Source organism: Pagrus major, chromosome 3 (assembly GCF_040436345.1).
Source record: "Pagrus major chromosome 3, Pma_NU_1.0".
Lineage (NCBI taxonomy): Eukaryota > Metazoa > Chordata > Actinopteri > Spariformes > Sparidae > Pagrus > Pagrus major.
The window spans coordinates 6,476,700-6,501,777 of NC_133217.1; the positions used below are offsets into that span (position 1 = coordinate 6,476,700).

At 40.6% G+C, this 25,078-nt stretch overlaps 2 protein-coding genes across 3 annotated transcripts; one reads left to right on the forward strand and one right to left on the reverse strand.

Annotated features, from left to right (window-relative positions):
* The first annotated feature begins 846 nt into the window (after positions 1-846).
* cap2 (cyclase associated actin cytoskeleton regulatory protein 2) lies at positions 847-22,562 on the forward strand. Of its 2 annotated transcripts, none has more exons than XM_073463623.1 (13): positions 847-1,003; positions 5,780-5,889; positions 6,013-6,113; positions 8,120-8,197; positions 13,288-13,431; positions 14,145-14,230; positions 15,393-15,498; positions 19,775-19,961; positions 20,285-20,448; positions 20,550-20,673; positions 20,774-20,856; positions 21,162-21,305; positions 21,431-22,562. In XM_073463623.1, the coding sequence occupies exons 2-13, from the start codon at positions 5,790-5,792 to the stop codon at positions 21,512-21,514; spliced, it is 1,401 nt and encodes a 466-aa protein (XP_073319724.1). In that variant the 5' UTR covers positions 847-1,003; positions 5,780-5,789; the 3' UTR covers positions 21,515-22,562. The 2 variants fall into 2 exon arrangements, with proteins under 2 accessions (XP_073319724.1, XP_073319725.1); XM_073463624.1 differs by lacking the exon at positions 847-1,003 and adding an exon at positions 5,645-5,656.
* Positions 22,479-24,996, reverse strand: LOC140994042 (aurora kinase A- and ninein-interacting protein). The gene is made up of 4 exons (XM_073463625.1): positions 24,886-24,996; positions 24,559-24,672; positions 23,983-24,139; positions 22,479-23,843 (listed from the first exon to the last, which is right to left on the reverse strand). The coding sequence occupies exons 2-4, from the start codon at positions 24,649-24,651 to the stop codon at positions 22,810-22,812; spliced, it is 1,284 nt and encodes a 427-aa protein (XP_073319726.1). The 5' UTR covers positions 24,652-24,672; positions 24,886-24,996; the 3' UTR covers positions 22,479-22,809.
* Positions 24,997-25,078: the final 82 nt, after the last annotated feature.

Below are 25,078 nucleotides of genomic sequence, written 5' to 3' on the forward strand. Positions count from 1 at the left end.
AATTGTTTTTTGCATCTGAGCCCTTATGTTCCCACCCCTTTACAATACTCTTTATCTTAATGTTTGCAAACCCTAATGTACTCTAGTCAGCTGATTTTACAGTATTTGCTGATCGTATTTATTATCTAATAAACAATGACACATTTCCTGTGCAGGTTTTTTCGCTGTTACTTTTATCTGCAGCAGCCATTTTCAGCAGATGCTGGTGGAGAGCAAAGCTTTCTCATTTGTTCGTTGTTAGTTCTCAGATCATTTTTAACAAATAATGCTTTAACATAGTGGCGGGGACATGTTCCCAGCATCCCCTGTGTCAATGACACCTATGGGATTCAGCGTTTTTGGGGGTTTGGCCCAGAATTAGAACTTAAAGTCAAAATATCTTGACCTATGTAGGACCAATTTCAACCAAACTTTTTGAAATCTGTCTCCCTCGAATCCCAGAACTTTATGAAAGTGCAACACTAAATCGGTGGAGCGCCCCTTTAAAGTTGGTTGGTTATACCTGTTGAGCATCCAGGGTGCAAAACCTACTTACATCTGATATAATACTGCAGTTCTCATGTGTAGGGGGGGTTTGGATAGGGAGGATTTCCAGGTTGGAGGTCAAACCCTGGCTGCAGTTCACTCCCTTGGATGATGAGAATGATGCTGAAGTAAGTTTCCTCAGCAGAGACCCTGCTGGCACCGACACAGCGTCAATCTCTCGTTTATTTTTAGCAGGGCTGTCTGAGGCTGCCATGTTGCCTGCGAGCAAGCAGCCCCAGAGGAGAGACTGCGGCACTGAGTCATGGTCCTGGTCCTGCAGGCTGTGAGGCTCTAAGGTTCACCGTGTTTCTTAATTAGGACATCCCGGAAGAGTGTCGGTCCTGTGCGCAGCTGAGTGACGGGGCGGGGAGGCAGGAGGGGACCGCAGGCAGCAGCACACACACACACACACACGACCGTCCACGGGATATTGACAATCCCAACAAAACAGAAATACACCGCGGACCAGAGGAGGGAGGTAAGATGTTTCTTTTTTACTTTCTCAATGAATGTCAAGTTTAGTTAATCCTCTGCATGGGGCGGAGACGATGGTGTCCTGCAGTGGGGGTGTCCGTGCGCAGAAATGTCCAAACACAGTCATCTTCACCTGCTTCCTGTGCGCCATGCTTTACTACACTTGGCATGGATGTGGCGCAGTGCAAGAGCACACTGTTCTGATTTTATAGCTTCCCCTTTGTCTTTTGGGGTAACGGTGATATTGTGTGGCGCAGACCATGACTCATCAGATTTTGCCAGGATGCCACTGCCATGTCATGTTTTATCATGATGACGCGTGATCACCTTTGGGTTGAGTGAGTGATGAGCACCTGTGATCAGCCAGTATGAGTGTAAACAGCCTGTTAATGTTACAGACCATAATATAAAACCTGTAGATTAAAAAAAAAAACACCAGTGGACAAAACAATCCCATCTCAAGGTCCATTTAGTGGCTTTTGGAGCTTGCATTTATATTTAATGTCCTCCATGTTGGCTTAAAAATTGAGTTAAACTTTAGTTAAAGGATAAGTTCACCCAAAAATGACAATTCAGTGATCATCTGATGGAAAGTCAGGTGAAGTGTCATGGGCCACAAAACATTTCTGGAGCTTCACAGCACAACAAGCGCTGCATCTATTCCTTAACAACTGAAGTGGATGAGAAAAACACAACCAAAAAGAAACATAAAATGGCTCCAGACAGCTTGTCCAGTGTAACCCAAGTGTCCAGAAGCCCAGAGACCCCAATTTTTTTTTAAAAAGTCAATATTCACACCCTTGGCGCACTGTGAAGCTCATGCAGCCACTTCAGACGGGGTGTGTGCTAACGCTTTTAGCTCAGCAGCTGCAGTGAAGATGTCGGCTTAAAAACAAGTGTCTCTTCAAATCAATTCCCCAAGTCCCCATCTACTTAAGTTGTTAAGGAGAATGCTGCAACACTGTTTTGCTGTGAAGCTCCAGAAATGTTTCGTGGACTACGAAACTTCACCTGACTTTCCATTGGCATCGGGTTGAGTAGATAATGACTAGATTGTTATTTTTGGGGTGAACTGTCCCTTTAAACTCAACTTTCACTTGTAAACTCAACTTGGACAGGAAGTGCTTTAGTGCTCAGAAAAAAATACATGAAATAAAAATGAGTACATCTACTGATGAAGATGAAGATATGATGGAAACTAACTGGACCTTGAGGCGACTTTGTCTCAGCAGTTCCTGACTCTTTGATCACAGGAGTAACGGCCTCTCAGAAGCCTATAAACACTAGATCTGCATCTCTTAATCTATTAATTGTCAGGTATTATATGATAATTGGTTTGAGTAATATTTAAAGAAAAAACAGTCACAATTCTCTTATTCCAGCTTCTTAAATGTGAATATTTTCTGGTTTCTCTGCTCTTATTCTGCTCTTCCTCTATGAGAGTAAACTGAATATCTTTGGGCCAATATTTCATTGATTTCATAGGTTTTTTTTAAATTCACTCTTAACCACAATATATTCAGTAGATCATCAAGCACTATACAAGTAAAGCATTTATTTGCGTAATTTACAAAGATTGACTGTCTTCATAAGGTACAGTACAGCTCATTAAGACTTTAGGATATCTTACAGTAGGCCCATAGCAGCAAACAGCAGGCTGTGGCCCAATATAGCCCCAAAGATCAGATACCAGGCCAGAGGGTTCAGGAGACACATGCAGGTCAGGGTGAAGTCAGTAATATATTTCCACAGCAGGAGCATGTGTGCTTTCTCAGCTGTTGGTCGGGTCTTTATGTGGCTGACAGTTGCCCACCTGTCTGCAGGAACAGAGGCAAGAATCTGTTCATCTACTGGGAGCTAACATCCAGAAAAAGTCTGCTTAATACAACTGCATTTTGTTGTTTGTCTGTGTTACGACTTTGTACCACTGCTGGTCAGTCTGGCTGTTCCCCTCCAGTTTTTTGTGATATATATGAAAAGCTGAAAGAGCATCATTGGCCGGGTCTTTGCATTGCCATGGAGAATTTGGCTGGTTGACAATACAGTCAGGGCAGACGCTGGCTGTTTCTGTCTCATGGTTTTCAAACAAAGTTTAACATTATTATTAAGCGAGACAGTGATTAAGTGTTTTGGACGTGAGCAAATACAGTTGTTGACTCTTTGTGCTCTATTTATGTATAGAATTAAGCATACAAGCATAGCACTGTATAAATTGATTATGTCAGTTATTTTCTCTATGAATCAATCATTTTGTCTATAAAACATCATTAAATGCCCCCCAAAACATCATGATTTCTCCAAGGATGATGTCTTTTAAGAGTAATTTCACTAAAAATCGTGTTTTCACCTACAGTGGCTTAACTTCTCACCTTGCTACAGTGATGTAAAAAATGGGTGTTCTCCAGAAGAATCGACACCAGCTAAAGAGGACTTTCCACAACCTGGCAACCTAAAAGTTCCTGTCATTAAAGCTTATAACTGCTCTTTAAAGCATTAGCAGACAATTTATTGAACATGAAGTTTAACTTTGATATTATTTTTTGGTGCATTCAATGACATTCAGCTATTTATTGAGCGATTTATTCAATATGAAATTATGTCGTTTTTGTTATGTTTTTCTTTTGGTTTCGCTGCCAGGAAATGTCTGGTTAATGCTTCATATATACAGGGCTATCTTGTGGGGTGGGCAAAAACATTTGGTACGCCACAAAAATAAAATACTAGAATGGCACCTAGTAGAACGCATACCTCTGCCAAGGCCACAGAGTCCCTTTTATCACATCAGATTGTACTCATAGATACCAGCCACATTTAGATTTTTGTCCCTGAGAATTAACTCTGTTGCTTTATATGTGACTTGCTGCACATGATCAACCTACATTGAGCTCTCCAGGATTCAGGTCTTGCCCAAGAGTTGTTTTGACCCAGAGAGCAGAAATAGCAGCTGAGTGCTGCGACAGGCATCTGACAGTGCTGAGAACTTTCTCCAGAGAGATGACTCGATGGCGCCCATCAGGACTGGTTTGCTGCTCACAGCACATAATTACTAGACATAATTTACAAAGATTACAGACAAGGAACACAATCCAGCCAACATAGCTGTCATATTGGTGCAAAGCCTCATTGTGTTTTTTATAGATCATTTGTAAAGCAAATATAACAGGCTATAACTCACACTGCCCGAGTGTGTGTTGGGCGTGAAGGTAGCAGGTGTCAGATTAGAAAGTGCGTGTTACCTCGCAGGACTCTGCGTAAACATGCAGTGGGCTGCTGGATTGAATTCCAGTCTGTTGATTATACATATTGGATACAGGCCTGCATTGCCTCATGGTGATGCATATGGCTGGTCAGTGTTAAAGAGACACGATACGTTCTGTACAGCTACCTCCATTGTTTTTCAGTGTCATTCGATGACAGCTGGAGATTTGTTTACCTGTTACTAATGAGCCTACCTTGTCAATACTGTCTGCACCTCTGGGTTCAGACTATAAAGTGATGTATATTGTATAATTACGGTGGCAGAACATTTACTTTCGCATCTTGACCAAAGTGTCTCATCCCTAAATGACCTGATTTGTTCGTGCTAACATGTGAAAATGTCATCAGGGGGAATATCCAGGGTCAGCGAGGTCACTCTTTCCTCATCAGCGTCAGACCAGGTGATCTGATACAGTTACTCTGATACAAAAACATATGGACTGTAGGCCTGAAGTTTAAACTGGTAGGGAACCAGACCAGCACATCCTCATGTAACCAGTGGAGACTTGCGCTTTGTGCATTGTAATTGATTTTTGATGGCAAAAAGGGTCAAGGTTAACACAGGAGACATCATATATATAGGGAGGACCCACAAAAGTGAACACTGGGCTACAGAAAGTGAGTCTCACACATCCACATATTGACTCTGGAGGCCTAACATGTTGTCATTTTAATACTACATGTTGTAGTAAATGTTTAACTCTGTTTCATGTGTTACTGCTGTATAACTGACCTTGTTACCCCCACACCTAAGCGACCGAATATGTTGATCGCCAGTGACTCCCAATGTCACATATATCACCGTTCCCAAATTATGGAAAAATACGATGAAAACCTTAAAAACTGGCTGTAATAACCTGTGTGAACCAGAATAATTAGAATAATGCAGGAAAGAGACAAAGTTGAAACTTAAAAAAATGTAAAGTTTCAGCATGATCTTGTTCTGCAGAAGCGTACAATGCCAAAAAAATCTGGCGACCGGATTGAGGAAACTTATTTCTGTACAAAAGTACTTACAAAAACCCTGTTTTAAAAGTTTTTGGGATTCTTTCACAAGTTTGTTGTTTTGCATCTTGTCTGTAAATATTAATTACATTTTTGTTTCATGTTTTCATTTTATCTGTATCTGAAGTTGTTGTATACTTCATCGGGTATTTTCCCAGCATTTCTTTCATTTTTTTCCACTGCACTAAATTCTCTAAACTTTCCTCTCAGCCCAACTCCGCTCTCTGTCCCTCCTTAATCCAATTGTGTGATAGGTTCATGAGGTTGTGACTGTGGCAGAGGGCCAAGACAGCTCAAACAGAGACTATGTTTATATAAATGCCACTGCACTGGCTACATTTAGTTTCACTCTGTCGTGACACGGGCCAGCTTTCTGAAAACAGGGAGCAGCAGGGTGAGAAAGATGAATGCTAACCAGGTTCTGATCTCAGTTTCTCTGAAATAATAAAATAATCACCAGACTAAGATTGGAAAGGTCATAGTAAAGCTAAGAAACCACTCCTGCTTTTGTTTCTAGGTTTGTCACCATGGAAGGTTTAATGGAGCGGCTGGAGCGAGCTGTGACTCGCCTAGAGAAGATGCAGAGCGGCATGGCTAACGGAGGCTGTGTCAACGGCATCGATGGAGGCAAGTTTGTGCTTCAGTAATACTTAACCCAGAGGTTTGGGAGCTCAAGAAAAAAATGGCTTTATTCCATTCAGTCATAAAATATCAAGCTAAAGAGGCTGTGATTTGTACCCGTGTTTCCAGGTTCGTCTCAGTGTGTCGAGGCCTTTGACGTCGTACTGAAAGGTCCAGTGTCAGACTACCTGAACCAAAGCCGAGCTATAGGAGGCGAGGTGGAGAAACATGTAAGTTGTCTCTAAACAGTGTCCTTTTGCTGTTCGGCTGTCAGAATCCAGATGAGAGAGAGAAGAGAGGCGTTCATCAAAATGTTGATACAGGCCTGAGTCGTCTTCAGTTATGTCTTTGCACTCAGAGCAATGAGCTTAACAAATCTCAGCGAGTGTTTCTTTTACTTTTTTTGCCCTGGGTTTTAACTCCTAATACAACATACAAGCTGCTGGCCTGAGAGGAAGATGGCAGACCAAAAAAAATATTTAAACTGCTTTCATTTGCAGTTTTACGCCCTTTGTCTTAAGGTTTCAGGTATTTCAGTCTACTTTTGGGAAAGAAAAAGCAACTATTCATCGTCTTTTAAAGCAGCTTTCCTACAGTTTTACACACAGAGCTCAGTTTACTCTTCATGAGGACTACCAGTGTATCAAGTCCCTAGTCTTTCAAAGGGGAAGGTTGATCTTACTTCATTAAACGTTCCTCACAGTCCAGATTGTCCCCTATGTTGCTAACCAGAAAATCTACTGCAAGAATCGTTTATACTTTGGTGTGGATGTTACCTTACGAGGCAGCTGGATTTGCAAGTCCATCTTGGACTTGGCTATGTGCTTGTGGCCAAATGCACACAGGTGTTGAACCAATCAGCATCCTTTGAGGAACTACTGGCAGCGTCGGGCAGGGTTTAGGTGTGACGGCCGGCCAGAGAAGCATCCGACAACAATGGTGTATCCTGAAGAGGCTGGGGTAAAACTAGAGAGTATATGTAATGAAATGGCAATGCAGGCTTTTCTCGATGGAAACCCAATTGACTTCTGTAAGGTTGAAGTTAGCCTGTGATAGACGGTGATGGATAGATGGTTTGTCCAATCACCTTCCCAGTGCCTTTTCTTTTCAAAACACTTTCAAGAAGTGCCTTTCCACATGGTTCTGTGTAACAAACCATCTGGCGGTTAGTATGGCGGTAGATTGTGTAGAAAAGCTCTTTTGCAATCAGTCAAACTCCTCTCTAAAGGGATTACAGATGGATACAGAGATGCAGTCTCTCTGTGCCCACCTTTACTGGACACATTTATAAACAAACATGAATTGTCCCACTTTAGATCCCACTAAGATATGGAAAGCTAAAGGATAAAGTGATGTGTGTGTATGGGAGGTCTATGGTCCATAGTTGATAGTCAGTGAGGTTTGTTCTTGTGTGTGTGTGTGTGTGTGTGTGTGTGTGTGTGTGTGTGTGTGTGTGTAACTGAAAAGTTTCCTGTCCTCTTCAAAGTCAGGGATGGGAGTATGGCTGATCTTTGGCCTTACATTCATTAATCAGACTGTGAGTGGAGTACCTTTTCTTACTTGGTAATGACCCGTGCTCCCAGTAGGACTGTTAGTGTGTTTCGTCACAAACCAGTTGGCAGTAATAGCTGTGCTATGTCCTTGGAATAAATCCAAAACAACAAGAAGTGCACCAAAAACAGAGAAGTACAGGCAAGCAGAGAGAGAAATGACAGCAAAATGCTTGTATTTCTTTCTCTCTACCTTGAAAGCATATTTCTATCTCTGTGTCCCATCACTGAATGGGGTGAGGAGGAGGGGGAGTGCGTGAGTGTGTGAGAGAGAGCCAGAGGTACTTTTCTTAAAGTTTGCAGAGCTCCTTTTATGGACAAAGCCTCCATGGTGGTTCCCTTGGCCCGCAACTGGAGGTCTCAGACACACACAGGACACAGCTGGCCAGGACTAACCCACTGTGTGTGTGTGTGTGTGCGTGTGTGCGTGTGTGCGCGCGTGTGCATGTGTGTGTGTGCTATACTTTCTTTTTTCTGTCTAAGACGGACAGATTCACTGATTTCCATTGGCGTGAGAGAACACAGTAAAGTGTAAATAAAAGAGAATGAAGTAACGTTACACTGGCACTGTAACATTAACTATATCCAGCACACACATTATAGTAACATGCTGCTTGTTGCATCACTAAAATATGCCGTGTATCGTGATCCTAACCTACCTGGCTTTGATTCTTTATGATCGACAGGCGGAGATGGTGAACAAGGCCCTGCAGACTCAGAGAACTTTCCTCAAGATGGCTGCCACACACCAGGAACCTGCAGAGGTACAACACACTGAGACCCACTGATGGACAGCTGATACAGTCACTTGTGACACACTTTATCACACTGATGGCTTAAGTAGCACAGGCCAGGTGTCTTGCAATATGAAGAGTATCAGGGTATCCCATGGTTATTGCCTGAGGTAAACCTGTAAATGGTCGAAATGTCACTAATAGAACTAAAGGTCCATTGTGTAGGATTTACAGACTACGATTAACCGGTCAATCAGAGAACTTTAAGAGAATTTTATCCGAGATCATGGACCACAAAGATCTTTGTTGCATCTCATTCTCAGTCTCACTTTCTCTCTCCTCATTTCCTCTTGACCCATGAATAAAGTTACAAAAATGTCCCCTAAAACAACACTGGAGGTTATTTAATGGTTTATTATTAGCAACAGAAATCACAATGATCATGTCATGAGACTTGACAGCATATTTATGATTTGCTGCTGCTGCTTTTGTTTCTGCTCACAGCTCAGTTGCACAAAAACTGTTCAGTTAACAGCAGCAGGTGATTCACGGAGCAGCTCTCATGACATTCAGTTACAAATTGCATCGGATCATTAAACAGCAGTGGGACAGAGGAATGAACAGTATCTCAGTGCTGTGTGACAGTCTGCGTCCTCCCCTCCTGTGTTCCCCAGCAGGCCGGCCCGTTCACAGAGGGATTATGCTGCTCTTTGACTAAGAAAACGCTAATACAACACATTCCCAACATGTTCACGTATAGAGAAAGGGGGGTGGGAGAGAAAGCTGTCCGTGTGTGTGTGTGTGTGTGTGAGAGAGAGAGAGAGAGAGAGAGAGAGAGAGCTGATATGATATCATCCCATTGGCCTTCTGTTTGTGTTGTGTGTGTGTGTGTGTGACAGGGTCCACAGAGCTCACCAGGAAGTGATTACTCCCTATCTGTCAGGTCATTGGTTGAGAGGCGGTGAAAAGAGTGTTCAGTGATTGTCAGAAATGCAAACAAGGAAAGAGTGAGGTTTTTTTACAGAGAGGGACAGACCCAAGAGAGGAAGAGGAGATGATATTCAGCCAAATGGGTAAACCCTGAACTAAACACTGAAAACGGAACGAAAAAGAACTTCGTGAACTCCCATTAAGTCCTTTCCAAATATGTACTTAAACAAACACATGCTCTGGTTTTAGGCCATATGCTACACTAAACCGTTATCTACTCGAGCTGAAGACTTGAGATTGGAGACTTGGAATCAAGTTACAAAAATGAGGACTTGAACTGAGACTTAAAAAGCAAAAACATTAAGATATTCTTTAAAACGTATTTGAACAATAAAAACATTTTTATTATTATTCATTCATTGTCTAATTAGTAGGCATGTGCAGTGAAAGGACTGCTAACAGGTTTAAAAGTGAAGTAATTAGAGGTTGTGTTATCTTCATGGTTGCTTGATTTGTGGTTTGCCTGGGGGATTTTTTTCCCGTTGGATACTTTCAAAATCGAGTTTGCTCTTGCTGGTTTCTCCGATGTTACCAACTCCAGCTTTAAAGCTAATGGAACTGAGACTACTGTAGCATAGCAAGGTTGGGACATCGGTTCAATATATACAACAACATGACCTATAACCCTTCAATGCGCGCACACACACACACACATGCACACTGGATTCCCGCAAACACACACAAATCACTGATAAAAACCCCTCTCCTAAAAAACCTTCACAATCACACACACTCACACGCACATCTGACCTGACTCATTCATGTCTATATCTGTAGTCCACAATACAGATCAGACTGAGGGACAAAAGTGTGTGTGACTCTGGCCAGTGCTACACACACACACACACACACACACACACACACACACAAACTTCTGGCCTTTCTCTGCATCACAGCCCTGTTGTGCTCTCTGACTTTTTATGGGCATGTTCTATATTTGAGCCTGTTGTCAGCGTGTGTGAAAGTGTGTGTGTGTGTGAGAGTTAGATAAAGTATGAGACAAAGAGAGAGAGAGCAAAAGAAAGTGAGCCTCGCTCTCTCATGTGACCTCTAGTTGGCCTGTTAACTTGATGTGTGCGAGTGTGTGTTTTTCGTGTCTGTGCTGTTGGTTCTGGCAGTTTGTAGACTTTCACAGTTTTAAAAAACCCTCCTACAGCTTGTCGCCCTCCACTCTCCACCTTTGATCCACTGCTTGTATAGGAAGTCAAGGCTTGGACGCTGTGCTATTGTAACACACTGAGCACATTCGCTGCCCATCAAATAATGCGAGCCGACATTTTTGATCCTTTTGTCGGCTCGTTCTCTTTCTGTCTGTCTGCCTCAGACTTCCCATCCATGTAGTCATACTGTATGTACATTTGCATTTTGATCTTTTTTTTTGGTGGTAGACTGAGAACTGCCTGAGGGGCGGTGGAAATTACAAATCACTTTGCTGATTCAAATGTTTTTGCTCAGCTCAGTTCAGATCTGTGTAGTTCAAAGGTGTATCAGTAAGCGATTACATTTCATAACGCTATATGACTTTAAAGAGCTGTTTTTGATTTGAATTAAACCTGCAGTGGGGAACTTTTGCCTGCCCCATCTGGCAGTGAGAGTCATCACACCAACAGTATGACGCCATTAGGCTCCGGTGTACTAGCCTATAATTTGCCCCGTCGTTACTCACTCCTCTCATCTAACTTGGCAATAAATTATTCCTTTAAACTGTTTTGTTTGTTCTGTTGTTTGTATGTAAAACAGAGTTATCACATCATGACTGATTCTGTGGCTTTCACTTTCAGTGAGGTTTTTAATCTAGTGTAACCCCCCGTGAAACCACAACTTGTTGTTTGTAGGCTACACTTTGGTGTTTGTATGGGTTAAACAAACAAGATATAATATGTTTGTGACCTCTAGAGTTGCTTTTGAGCTTAGGTAGCTGTTTGCCCCTGTTTCCAGTCTTTATGCTAACCCAAGCTAACTAGCTGCCGGATGTAACTTTTTTATTTTATACATGTATAGACCTAAAAGTGGTAGCAATCTTCTCATCTAAGTCTAGACAAGAAAGTAATTAAGCCTGTTTCCAACAAAGTTGAAAGCTAAGCTGAGAATAATACATTTAGTTTAGAGAAAAGAGCTCCAGTGCAATAACCTAAGTGACACATAAAATTAATTGAATTTAAATGAAAAAAGCCCATATTTCTTGTATTCATAGCTGTTTTAATATAAGAAATAGTATAGCAGAACATTTGCTTGTTGCTTGTTTTTTTGGTTTGATTTTCATACAGTATAATCATCACATGGATCTTCTGAGAGGTGATCTATGTAACACCGCCATACATCAGACTGATGTAGATTTATTTGCTTACAGTAGGAACATAGCTGTTATTGTTGGCAAGTTGCTGACGGGTCCTACATGGAAATGTTGACTCTCTCTCCTGTTCTGACTCGACGCCGAGATGTAAATTTGCCGGAACATTTACAGGTTACGGTGCACTTGGGAATACAGCTAAAGTATTTCTTTTTGAATGCGTCCTGTCTGCACCCTCTAACTCTTCTCTCTGCTCCGTCTCAGTCCATATATCTGTCTCTCTCATCACTGTGCAGCCTGATAGAAGGAGTGGAAGTCCAAACTCAGACTCACAGAATACAAGTCACGCTTTCAGCGAGAGACATGATGACGTTGTTGTTGTTTTTGTTGTTGTTGACATCTCTTATTGACGCAATCAGTCGTTGGAGGACTTGTCCTTGCTCTTTATTAATATTCACATAAGTTGAATGGCTGAAATGATTAGTTGGTTAATCAGTTAGTCAAATCTACAATCGTTGATTTGTTTTAGTCATTGATTTCAAGAAAAAATGCCATACATGTTTTGCTCAGATGTGCAGATTTAATGCTTTTCTTTGTCATATGTGATAGGACTTTTAGGGATTTTGTGCTGTCGGTCGGACATTTCTTTTTCAGGGCTGTGGGATTCCATGACGGCCAATTTTCATGATTTTTTTAACATTTATAGAAAAACCTACAGTGGCCCTGAAGGTCAAAACACAGCAACATTTCAGAAAACACAACACAATACAACAAATCGATAATTTGAAAACAATTATTGGAACAGCAGAATAATAGACGAACAATGAAAACTAAAAGAATAGACTGAATAAGGAGGAAGAGAGTTGATGAAACAATCACCTAATATGATTTTTGTGATTCATCATTTACACAATTTGTGTTACTGTCCAACTCACCAACACAGCACATCTCTGTTTGCAGTGCGTGATCTGTTTTGGAGATATGTTGCTTCAAAGCTGCTCGCACACAGATTTTAGCTGGATTTAGTGAGAAGCCGGAGGAGCAGAGAAAGGAGCGTCTATCTCAGCTTATGGAGATCATGTGCAGCTGATTGGGGGAAGAATTTGTTTGAAAAAAAGGAGAAAAGCTTACTTCTGTTTTTATTGCTGCTGTGCACGCAAGCAGAAAATTAACAGGAGCAGACATCCATGATTTTTTTTTATATACGACATCCATTTAAACCAAAAAATGCACAAAAATAAGAACAGATATGTTTATGTACGCTCACACTATCTTGATGCGTGTAATCAATGTGCTACTTCAACATCAGAGCACCGTCCTGCAGTTTATTCTTCATCTCCTCACGCCACAGCCTGTTAACAATAAATGTTTCTCATAGCAGCCAGTTCACTGCAGATCATAACAAGAAAGCTGCAGCAGATATTCACAGATGAAACACTGTGTTCCTGAATCTATGTGAGTACAGGCGCATGGTAGGTAAACTGTAAACACTGGAGGAGCGGTATGCCTTACAAGGCCAGAGGGATCTCCCCGTGAACCGAGGAATGTTTGTAGGAATGGAGTGATGGGGAGGGGAGCCGAGAGAACTGAGAGCTGGGAGACGAGCTATACTGTTGCTGAGATCTGGATGTTTTGATGGAAAAAGGCTCTGGCTAATAAAATTGGTTAGGTGGGCAGGCAGAGGGGGCTGGGGTTGTAAAATCAAAAGTATCTGGAACATGTTTAGTTAAATTCTGCATGTTAAAGAAGTTATCCACTCTGGTTGTATGGCTCCAACGCTCCCTATATCTCTTTCATCTTCATGCATTCTCCTCTACATCTAACTCCTTTTCTTCTGCAGATGGAGTTCCAGGACCTGCTGAAGCCAATTTCCGATCACATCCAGGAGATCCAGAGCTTCCGAGAACGAAACCGCGGCAGCAGCCTCTTCAATCACCTGTCGGCCATCAGTGAGAGCATCCCAGCTCTAGGCTGGGTGGCTGTGGTGAGGAAGAGTACAAATATGCACACAAAAACACAAATGTATACGGGGAAACACTCATAAGATGATGTGTATCGGCCTTTAGAAACAAAAAAAGCACACAGTCACATGTATATAGACAGATAACAAAAAGTCGCTCAAAGATAATAAAAATCCAAAGTGGTTCCTGTACGGTTTTTAAATAGAATCTCAAGTAATATTCATGATTTTTTTGGTAGTTTCATCCTTTAAATAAATCCACCTTGGAAGCAAAGAAACACAGAAATTAAAATTAAAAACATAGAAACTATTCATATGTTGGATACAGACTGGTGAGTACAGAATCATAAGCACAGCCTACTATTTTTACCATTTTTCTCCCTTCAACAACATACAGTATTCGTCCCGCTATCTGTCTTTTTCTTGATCTGTTTCCCATCAGAACTAAATCTCTTCTTCTAAGTTTGGGGATGAATATCATTTAGATTAAGATCAAAGCTTTTCCACTTGTGTAGAAAAGACCTCTGGAGCTCTGGTCAGTGTTCGCTCCTGTCACGGGGGCACTTTTCTTCCACAGGTCTTCACTTTGTCACTGTGAGCTTTTCTGCTTTTAACTCTCAAATGAAGACAAATGTGCTGATAGTCAGATGCCTTCCCAAAGGTCTGTATACGACAGTTTGGACCTCACAGTGACAATGAGATAAGTGATTTCTAGTGAACTTTTTAATCTCCCTCAGAGTCAGAAGCCGGGTCCGTATGTGAAAGAGATGAATGATGCTGCCACCTTCTACACCAACAGAGTGCTGAAGGACTACAAGGAAACGTAAGTACTGTATATCGGTGAAGTTCTTCACAGTAAGTGCACCTGTCACTGGAGGATAAACCGAAGATTGTGGACTAAGTATAATCTTGTGTTTGTGGAAATGTACGAATGTATATATGTTTCATTAACATTATGGACAGCGTTACTGTTCACTATGAAAGCGAATAAGCAAACTATTCAAACTTACTTGAGGTGTGTATATCTTAATATCTCTTAGTTGTAATGCAGTTAAATTAGAGTGATTTTAATAGTTATATTTAAAGGGAAACTTTGTCCGAACCCGACTCGGGTCTGACGCAGTTTATGTGACACAGTTGTTACCATGGTTACAGCTTGGCTGTTTATCCTAATTATAAACATTTACAGTGTAGATGACTGTTAAGCGTCATTGTTCTACGCACATAGATGGATGAGAAGAAATATGACGTGACCGAACCCGACCTGTATGCGGACCAGAGCCCGACCGATACTAGATTTTTAGGGCCGTTGCTGATATTAGGGATTTTAAAAAATCCAATATTGATATATCAGCTGGTATGCTTATATACATAGTATATAAACATAAGCACACATTTTTGCGATGACCGCAGCAAATGTGATTATCAAATACTTGTGACTAAGATATGTACGTAACAGAGGCAGGATAGTTTACAGTTGGACAATTAACAAAGTGACATCAGTACACTGAAATAATAAACTTCACTGGGAATTTAATAATTATAAATTACCCCAAGCATTTTTCTGCATTTTGATAGGTAAAAAAAGTAAAAAAGCGAACTTGCAGAAGCAGTAATTTTATCGTCGTAAAAACACACTTCACTCAAACTCAAAAACTCAAAAAAACATCTTACCACTTTTCCAACGATCACTAACTGTGGTTTAGTTGAAATAAACCCTTAATTCACTGAATTAGATGTGAAGATGTTCTGGCTGTTATCCCCCTGCTGCTTCTCTGTTGTCCCAACCCTCACTCCTCTCTGGATACTTTCTGCCTGTAACAGATGAAATAATACATTAAATTTCATAAATCACTGCAGCATGGTTTGTCTGTTTAGTCTTCATGATCTTTTGCTCCTTCCAACCTCACCGCTAACCTCATCCTCCTTTGTTTTCATCTCATATCTTTGTCTCCCCCTCTCACGGACCTCCCCTTTTCGTCCAGTGACAGACGTCATGTAGACTGGGTGCGTTCCTACCTGTCAATCTGGACCGAGATGCAGGCCTTCATCAAACAGCACCACACTGTAGGACTGGTGTGGAGTAAGAGTGTGAGTACAACGTGCATCTGTTCATGTTGTTAAACATTTTATTATTATCACATTTACACCATCCTCCTATAAGAATACGAATGTCAGTGTCAAGTATGTTTGCACTTTAAGCCATCATCTTGCCTGAAAACAATAAATTACTCTCATAACAACTTGTTTATTATCTTAGCTGTGCTGTCATTCAGTTTCCATTCGCCGACCTCGATATTTTTACATCAGAGCTCAAATTAACTCCAACTTTTTGCGTCCACTTCCATTTTTAGTTATGGAGCAGGCGGTTACATAAACCGCTGCAGAGAACATGAATGAATGAATGAGCTTCTCTCCGGTGGCTGCACTCTGCGTTTCTCCATAGAGCTCCCAAACCCCCGTCACTCCCACACACACTTCTGTTTATGGATGTCTACTCCAGGACTCCTCAGCACTCACACTCACTAGATCCCACAGATTATGATGGCTCGAAACCAAATCCTTCAACATACACTTGACCCCTTTCTCTTGTCAGCTCGAAGGGTTTCTCATCCTTATTCACTGAAGGAAATCTGATTGAGGCGTCGCTGCGATTCAGCATCTAAAGCCTCGTTTCCACCAAAGTACTTTTGTAATAGTACTGTTTGAACCCATACGTGGTAACTGTACATAAACCTGAAATCTGATTTGCATTTCCACCGCGGACAGTAATCTTAAATGTCGGCCTTTGGGGGGAAAACTTTTTCATTTTTCCAGCAGTTGGGAAACAACTGTGACTTGTACTCTACATTACTGCCAGATTGACAACACACACAGACAGTTAACCTTTTTTCCCTGTACTCCATGTGCACACACTGTCAAGTCCATTTACAGGTACTGTACTTAAGTACAATTTTGAGGTACTTTATTATAATCTTTCCATATTCCTCTCCTTACAGTCCTCTACATTTCTGAGGCAAATGTTTTTAGTCTACTCCATTTTAGTTGATAACCTAAGTTGCAAGTTACTCTGCAGATTGCATTCTGAATCAGAGCCAAAGTAGTGCATTTTTAAAATGTTTAAAAAAGTATATATTTGATTCTGACAATCAGAAAAATGCAGAATATTTGCTGATAATTGATTGACCAGTAGTATAGAGTACATTTAATGTCGGATACTTTCAGAGTTTTAAGACTTTTAAGATTCAACAGAAAGGTAACAACAAACAGGATGGCATGGAGCCAGTTGTTTTGGCACCATCCACAACTTTTCATAATGGAAACGCAAAAATAATCATTCTAATGTGTAACCACCTGAACTGAACTCTCAACCAGAAATGAGGCGTAATACTCACACAAAAACTTGTGTCGGAAACATTGTGATGCAATTTCTTTCTTGAATAATTTAATATGTTGGCACTTGTGCTTATTCTTATATTTACCTATATTCTTTTATTACTTATATATACTTATATTTTTATGGTCTTTCCAAGAGTTAGATGAGAAGATCAATACCACTATAATTTTTTTGTACAATAAATATGAAGCTGCAACCAGGACACAGCAAAGCTACGTCTATTTTAATTTTATTTATTTATAATCTAAACTCTATTTTATCAAACTGTAAAATCTGACTACACCTTACAATTACCAAGTAAAGAATAATAATAATTGTAAGTTGTAAAAACTTTTGAGCTCGTACAACTTACATTTAATAGTCTACTTTACTTGATAATTCTGAGGTTTCCTGACTTTTTTCAAGTAAAGTCAACTTTTAAAATGTGCAGGAGTATTAAAATTCAAAATCTCCCGGACAAGACAGCAGCATAAAAAGTTTCACATTAAGGAGAAAGCAACGACTTGACAATTTGAACAAAGAAACTGTCCAATCTGTCCAACAGTAACCAAATCCTGTTACCTAATACACTAATAACTAATCTCATTTATTGAATCCATACAAATAATGAAGTGTTAAAACGACAAATTGAGGTTTTACAAAGGATTATGTGCCAGATTATTTGTTGGCTCTGAGCAGTGGGCCGGCAACAAGCAGAGACTCCAGTAAGTTACTGGTCCCAGCCAAGAAATAGTCTGGTACGTAATCCCACATAAAATGGACAATTGTTGTTTTCACACTCACGTTTTTGTAGGGATAAAACAAACAAACTTACTGAGCTTTAGATTTTGTTACAGCTGTTCAGAAATAGCCAGGCTACCTATTTTCTTCCTGTTCAGTCTTTATGCTAGGCTAAGCTAAGCGCTTCATATATACCATAAAGACACAAGAGTGGTATCAATCTTCTCATTTAACTTTCAGCAAGAAATAAAATAAAATAAAAGAAGCATATTCCCACAACGTTAAAGTGTTCCTTCATTTAAAACCTTCGCTGAAGCTAATGCTCAACAACTGTTCTCTCCACGCAGAAACTCGAGAGGCTGCAGTGGCTGTGTGTGTGTCAGCTGTTGTCCCTGCTGTCAGACGACAGAGCTGAAGTGTGTGTGCCTACAAGGCCTGGAGTGTGTGGTACTAACAGGTGGTCCTCATGGTTTTTACTTGAATGGAGGTTTTCTTCACAGAAGAAACCCGACAAAGAGTCTGTGTACATGCACCGCCTGCGCCGTAACCTAAACTGCAGGGCTGGTCCCCGCTCAACGCAGCCGTCATCTGCTGCTCAGATAGGAGTTTAGTGACACGCTTATACTGTGACATGCACAGGCTGACATATGGAGGTGGCTTTACAAACGCTCACACACAAACACACATACACATGCTACCAATCACACTAGTTTCTATGCTTCAGATTGCATTAAAACATGGCTGAAATTGAAAACAAGAGAACAATTTGCCGTTGAAAATAAAGATTTTTCTTCTTGAATGCTGTATTTTTAACAATTTGTGTTGCTGAGTTGTTGAATATTCAAACAGTCTTTGCACTCCAGTAATCAGTGGGCCTCTGACCAGTTAGATACATTCTGGAGGAGAAAATTTGAGTGACTTTTGTCCAAAAAAAGAAATTAACACAGTCTAAAGCAGCAACAACAAGTCTTCAAATCATAATTTATACTACTGATTAATCTGATGATTATTTCTCAATTAATAAATGTATTGTTTGGTCTATAAAATATCATCAAATGGTGAAAATGGCCATCGCAACTTAAAAAACCCCATGGTAAAGCCTTCAAATTGCTTATTTGTCCCTCAAATAGTCCAAAACCCAAATACTCTCAATTCACTGTCACACAACACAGAGAAAAGCAGCAAATCTTCACATTTGAGAAGCTGGAACCAGAGAAAATTCAGAATTCTTGCTTGAAAATGACTCAATTAATCAATTATTTACATAGTTGCCAGTTCAGTTTCTGTCACTCAACAGTGGAACAAGAACATGTTTCCTGTTTCATACAAACATGTTTGTGTAATAAACATAGAAACACACAAGCAGCAAGAGGCGTGAACACAAAGAAGCAGTCAGACAGTCTTACAGCCGTGCATAAACTCGCACACATGCTCCTGCATGCACGCACTCGCGCACGCTGCTGGTTCTAATCCAGTGGTATGCGCTGAGCCATTTAGTGTAACAGGTCAGCATTGTTCGGCAATGATATTCCCAACACATGTGCCTCGTGTCAGAGGTCAAGTAGTCTCAGCTGGACTCAGAAGCGCGTAAAGTGACAGTTCAGCCAGTGAGATAGGTGTGTGTGTGTGTGTGTGTGGGTGTGTGTGTGGCAGCTGTGCGAAATCTTCAGACAGCATGTGTGTCTGCTTCTCCTCACTGTGGTAGTCGATACACTTTTACTGTACACAGCTCATCAGTTAAACCAAAGCTGGTATTCATTGTGATATATCAGGTGAACTAGAGACAACTAGAGCATCTACTTATAGGACAGATTAGCCTGATTATGAACTCAAACTGCTTTGGTCAAACATTGTTCAAAGCCACAGAACTTTATTTATAATTATGGTGCAGATTTCTAAAGTGACCCATGAAGTCAAACAGACAGAGGGAAATAAGATGGTTTCACAGCAACAGCCTCAAAACGACTTAAAGCAAAAATAAAAGTAATGTAGAATAAAGTGTTTAATTTCATCTACATGTACTTCTACTCCTCATAATACATGAACATCCCAACCACTCTAAAAGACATGAATCATTGGCACCAAGCGCGAAGATATTTCTTGTGCAATACTCCCCCTGCTGGAGAGACTTGTCACTACAGCTGCTATCCAATAAACACCTGGCACCGCTGTGTTTTCTCTCATGATTTCAGCTCACAAGGCCACAATGCAGTGTCGCTATCTAACATCTGACTTTCTTCATCCCTCCAGGGCCCCATCGCTCCTCCCTCTCTCTTTGACCCCCCTAGCGCTCCCTGTCAACCACCTCCTCCTCCTCCTCCCCCCGGCCCTCCTCCTGTCTTCAGTGATGATGACCCCCAGCCTCAGGCGGGTTGTGCGATGGCCCAGCACTCGGCACTGTTTGCCCAGCTCAACCAGGGCATGGACATCACTAAAGGTGGGTTAAATCCACACCTGAACGTTGATTAAAATAATGAGAAGAGAACAGAGAACACAACTCTTTTCCTCTGCTATGTAGTCATAAAGTCATAAATATGATATTGATATTTCTGTGAATTTGGAGAGACTGAATCACACATAGGATCAAATATGTTGGATTTTTGAGGCACATTTGGAAATTTATTAGACTAAATATAGTATCTTAAATGTTGACCTTTTCAATGCAAAAAACCTAAATAAACTAAAGTAAATTAAAAAGGAGTTGGTGTTGTCCACAGTGCATGTGCATAAATAATTTCAACTCATATTTTCTCTCTGTAGGTCTGAAGCATGTATCAGATGAAAAGAAGACCCATAAGAACCCCAATCTGCGTTCACAAGCCACACCGGTCAAAACAAAGTCTCCGGGGAACGTGAACTCACCCAGAGCAGTCGTCCAGAAAAGACCCCCTCTGCTGGAGCTGGAGGGGAAGAAATGGAGGGTGGTACGTCAGATGTTTACTATCTCTTCAAAGAACAATACTGTATTTTCCACAACAACCAGTGTCACACATTATAGATATGATCCATCCCCTTGGTGTTGCAGGAAAACTTTGAGCAGACACACGACCTGGTGATCGAGGAGACGGAGCTGAAGCAAGTGGCCTACGTCTTCAGCTGCAACAACTCCACCCTGCAAGTTAAGGGCAAAATTAACTCCATCATCATAGGTGAGCTGCCTGAAAGCAGACTGAAAACATTGGTGTTGTGATTAAATCCATGATTTCTGATTATGTTTTCCTTTAATCTACATGTGTTGACTCTCTCCAGACAACTGCAAGAAGCTGGGTTTGGTGTTTGAGAACGTAGTTGGGATTGTGGAGATCATCAACTCCAAATCAATTCAGATACAGGTGAGATGACATTTACAAGATGGCTTTACATTGCCTTCAAAAGACACACAATATATTATGTTCTTATTTAAGAGTCGCTTATCACATATTTTTTATCAAAAAAATGTTTTTGATGTTTTTTATTACTTAAAGGAACAGTTCTCTACATTGTTTTGGTGGGAGTTGCTGAGATTCTCTACATCAGATATCTCCAAATCTATGCAAAAAAGAAAAAGATGTATTTTTGATTTGGAGGTGAACTGTCCCTTTAAAGTGCATATTGTGCCACACATGCCTGTTAGTAATTGCAAGATGTCTTTCTATAGGTATTGGGAAAAGTTCCCACCATCTCCATCAACAAGACAGAGGGCTGCCAGGTCTACCTGAGCAAGGACTCCCTCAACTGTGACATCGTCAGTGCCAAGAGCTCTGAGATGAACATCCTGGTACCACAAGGAGATGATGATTTTGTGAGTGTTTGAGATGAGGGACAAAGAGATGGGCTGTTGGCCACTCTCTCTCCTGGTGTCTGAATGTGTTTTAATCCAGTGTTGAAGTTCTTGATTTACAGCTGATGTTTGTGGTTGTTCTACAGAGAGAGTTTCCAGTACCGGAGCAGTTCAAGACTGTTTGGGACGGCTCCAAACTGGTGACAGAGCCCACAGAGATAGCAGGCTGATTGATGCTTCAACATCATCACCACAAGCACACCAATCATCATCATCACCATTCATTTTAAAACAAAATAATCTCTCTGTCCACCTGATTTCATGGGTTTCAGAGGTTAAAAAAAAAAGGGATTTTATACTCTGATTAGCTTTCGGTCCACTTGTTGCTTCTGTATCCGTGACATGATATCTCTCTAACACTTTGAAACACATCCCCACAGACACAGTGAACTTACACTTACTTACGTTTCTGTGCCATAGCAATAAAGGCATTTATGTAAGAATATATAGCTGTTGAAATATAAGCAAAGGTCTTCTTGTCTTCGAAATATTGTCTGGAATACCATTATCGATGTACTACATTTACTGTTATTTCACTGTACGAGTACGGAAGCACAATTTAGACCACAGCAGCAGTAACACATTATTCTACATAACAGGCTGAAGATTACAAAACATACACAGTAATTCAGTGGCCAAGCAGACGTGAATAACTTAGAGTTTGACTATTTTGGTATATTTTCTATCTAATGAAGTGTATCTTAGTTACCTCTTTACATGTGTATAGTGCATGGTAGTCACGTAGTACCTGTTGCACTTATTAGTGAGTGAAGTCTGTGGAGCACTGTTCACTATATTTTTTGCAATGACAGCAGGTGTCACAGTCTTGCTAGTAGCATAATACTGTATGTAAAGTATAATCAGTCAGCTCAGATGGATGTAATAATGTCAGGAGACAATAAATCAACTAGATCAAAAATAATTAATTAAACACTTGGATACTAATTTCTCTGATTTAGAAATCAAGTTAAGAGTAGTGCATTAATACACCATAAAATACTGACAGTAGCACTAACTATCACACTTGAGCCCTTCCTACCCATTTCCTGTAGTCTCTTTGTACATCACTCTTATTTTGTACTAAGATGTAGCAAATGGCACCAGCATAAGGGAGAAGATCATATACACCACTAATGCTTTTCAAAACTTTTAATTTACATGAAAAAAATGTGATGTAATTGTGTATCATTTTTCAAATAAAATCAAAACCCTCAGTGCTTGCTTGGTGGTGTTATTGCAGAAAATAGTTGTACCTTGCAAGACATTAGAGCATCACAGACAACATAAAACAGGAAGAAAATACAAAAGATCTACAGATGGAAAAAGGTAAGAAGACAGTCACAGATTTTCAGCTCTGGCAGCATAGAAATCCTTTAAAAAGTAGAGATGGTACCAGTGTAATTATCCAAATCCAGACAATAACAACATAATACTCCCACTACTTCAGAGTTTCAATAGGTTCCTTTTAGTGTTTGATCACCAGATTTCCCTGAGAGTCTTGAGTAAAGAGCATCTCGTCTTCCTCTTCCTCCTCCACCAAAGATTTGTAAGCACTAGTTCTCCTTGTCCCGGTGCTGATGTTACTCTGATCTTTGAGTGGACTCCTGCTTTGCAGACCTCTGTGCGCTATCACCCTGAAACCTTCAGAGTCCTGGGTGAACAGTACAGCCAGACTGTCCTCATCAGGCGCTGTGTATGACTGCTGTGGTTCTCGTTTTTTTAGAGGAGAGTAACTTGGTTTTGTCCACTTAAACTGAGAATCCTGGCCATCATTTTTATCAGCCTTTTCCCATAGGTGAACAGGAATATGTTTTCGGGGTGATGGAGTTTTTGGTTTTGTCCATTTATGATTTGAAAGAGGTTCAATATGAGGAAGCGTTGAGTGCTTTCTTGGCAACTTAGAGGACAAAAAGCTGCAGTTTTCTTTCTCATCAACCTGAGAAGAATGAACATGTTTAAAGGATTTTTGAGTTGAGGTTCTCGCTTCCACATCCATGTGAATACCAAAGGCATCCTCACTTTGGAGACTGTTTAAGAAACTTGGCTCAGAGTCACTGAAGTCCTTTGCTTTGGTGTTTTTCTGGTCAATCAGGTTAAATTCACCTTCAGAATACTGGCTACAAGTGAACAGTGGGTCCTGACTCCACGCCTGTGGAAGAGGTTGACTGTCACCTGGAAAATAGGAGGTCACAGTGAGCCTCCTCTTACTCTGTGGTGGATTTATCTCCTTGAATTGCTCTTCCTCAAATTCACGGTACATTTTTTGAGAAGGTGTATGGCTTGCTGTCTGCTCCTGCCACACTGCTTCTTCAGGCACATTTTTACTTTTCCACTCATGATCAACACCAGGCTCAAAGTTATCAAAGTCAAGATCTATTTCACGTCTCCGTTTTGTCACAGGTGCAGGTGCAGGTAAGGCACATGTGTTTGAGGCAGATGATGAAGGAGGCAGCACTGGATCCATGTTTGGCTCTTCAGTAGTAGACATCTTATTGAGAACTTTTGGAAGAAAAAAAGCATGATGTTAACACCAAAAGATATGGATGGTCAATTAATATACATCAATTCATCTGAAGATGTTAATATTCCTAAGAAAGTGTCTTGACAACCTGATGACTGCAGAGTTTTTGTTACTTACCCCTGCGCTGAGCTGTGAAGAAGGTTGATATAGCGCTCTGTTTGGTCTTTGGCATTTCCACTTTGGTCTGAGTGAAGTTTAGCGCCACAGCCAAATTGTATCCGCCACCTCCAGCGAAAGGATTCAGCAGCTTAGAAATGGGACGAGCGAGTCGTTTCTGGAATATGAGATGTGCAGAATAATATAAGATACTAATACACTAGGCAGCGACTGATAAGATGATACTGACTTATAGTGATATACTTGATGTTATTGTTGCTACCCATGTCTTTGTCCTGCTTTTACTGTAACTGACATACCTTACATCATGTTTGTTGTTTAAACTTTTTCTTTATTTTAGGTTGCCAACTGTATACCTGACCAGAGTCTACAGAGGAAAACTAGCCTCTTGGCTAATTCTGGCATATTTACAGTAATGCTCATTAATATGCACTGTCCCTGAGAAATGAACTGAATAAATGAAAATACATTAAATAAAGTAGTAGTGTGTTTTGATCATCTACTGTGTACAAGTTATTACATTCACTGCTTTATTGAGAGGTAGAAAAAAGGCCATTAAGTCCAGTTTCCAGTTACCTGTTTAGTTCTTCCTTTCAACTGCGTAGTGTCCAACCACACACCACATTCCTCTTGAGCAGAGATCTTTAGTGCTGATTTAGAGGTCTTCATGGTGGCGAGAGAAGGACCGATCTGAAATACATTAAATACAATTATTTCCGTTGACTTTCCTTGTCATTAATTCACACTATAATGTTACCCTAATTATAAGCTTTAAGACTGGTGTTGGCTATCAGTGAGCTAACGTTGCTAACAGCTAATTGTAGGTGGTATTTAATAATCATAGCTTTAACGTTACTCAGGTTCATCTCATAATACAAATGTTCATGTCATATTGGAACTGACCTCATAAATTGTCCAGGGATGTTTTCAGCTTTCGTTTGCACAAACTAAAACTTGTCTGACTTACGTAACTATCTTTTTGTTCATAAATTCGTCCTCGGTACCGTTTGTTTGAGTCTGGCGCCTTGACGATGGGCTGCCACTGTCGATTGACTGTGTGAAAAAAATGAAGTTTTATCAAACCCTAAAATCCGTT

Bases quoted from the DNA above. Each gene is read 5' to 3' on its own strand.
- cap2 (XM_073463623.1), top strand. From the start codon at position 5,790: ATGGAAGGTTTAATGGAGCGGCTGGAGCGAGCTGTGACTCGCCTAGAG. The intron at 5,890-6,012 runs GCAAGTTTGTGC...CCGTGTTTCCAG, and splicing joins TGTCAACGGCATCGATGGAG to GTTCGTCTCAGTGTGTCGAG. The intron at 20,674-20,773 runs GTGAGCTGCCTG...GACTCTCTCCAG, and splicing joins AATTAACTCCATCATCATAG to ACAACTGCAAGAAGCTGGGT.
- LOC140994042 (XM_073463625.1), bottom strand. From the start codon at position 24,651: ATGAAGACCTCTAAATCAGCACTAAAGATCTCTGCTCAAGAGGAATGT. The intron at 24,140-24,558 runs GTAACTGGAAAC...CTCATATTCCAG, and splicing joins TGAAAGGAAGAACTAAACAG to AAACGACTCGCTCGTCCCAT. The intron at 23,844-23,982 runs GTAAGTAACAAA...TTCTTCCAAAAG, and splicing joins CTTCACAGCTCAGCGCAGGG to TTCTCAATAAGATGTCTACT.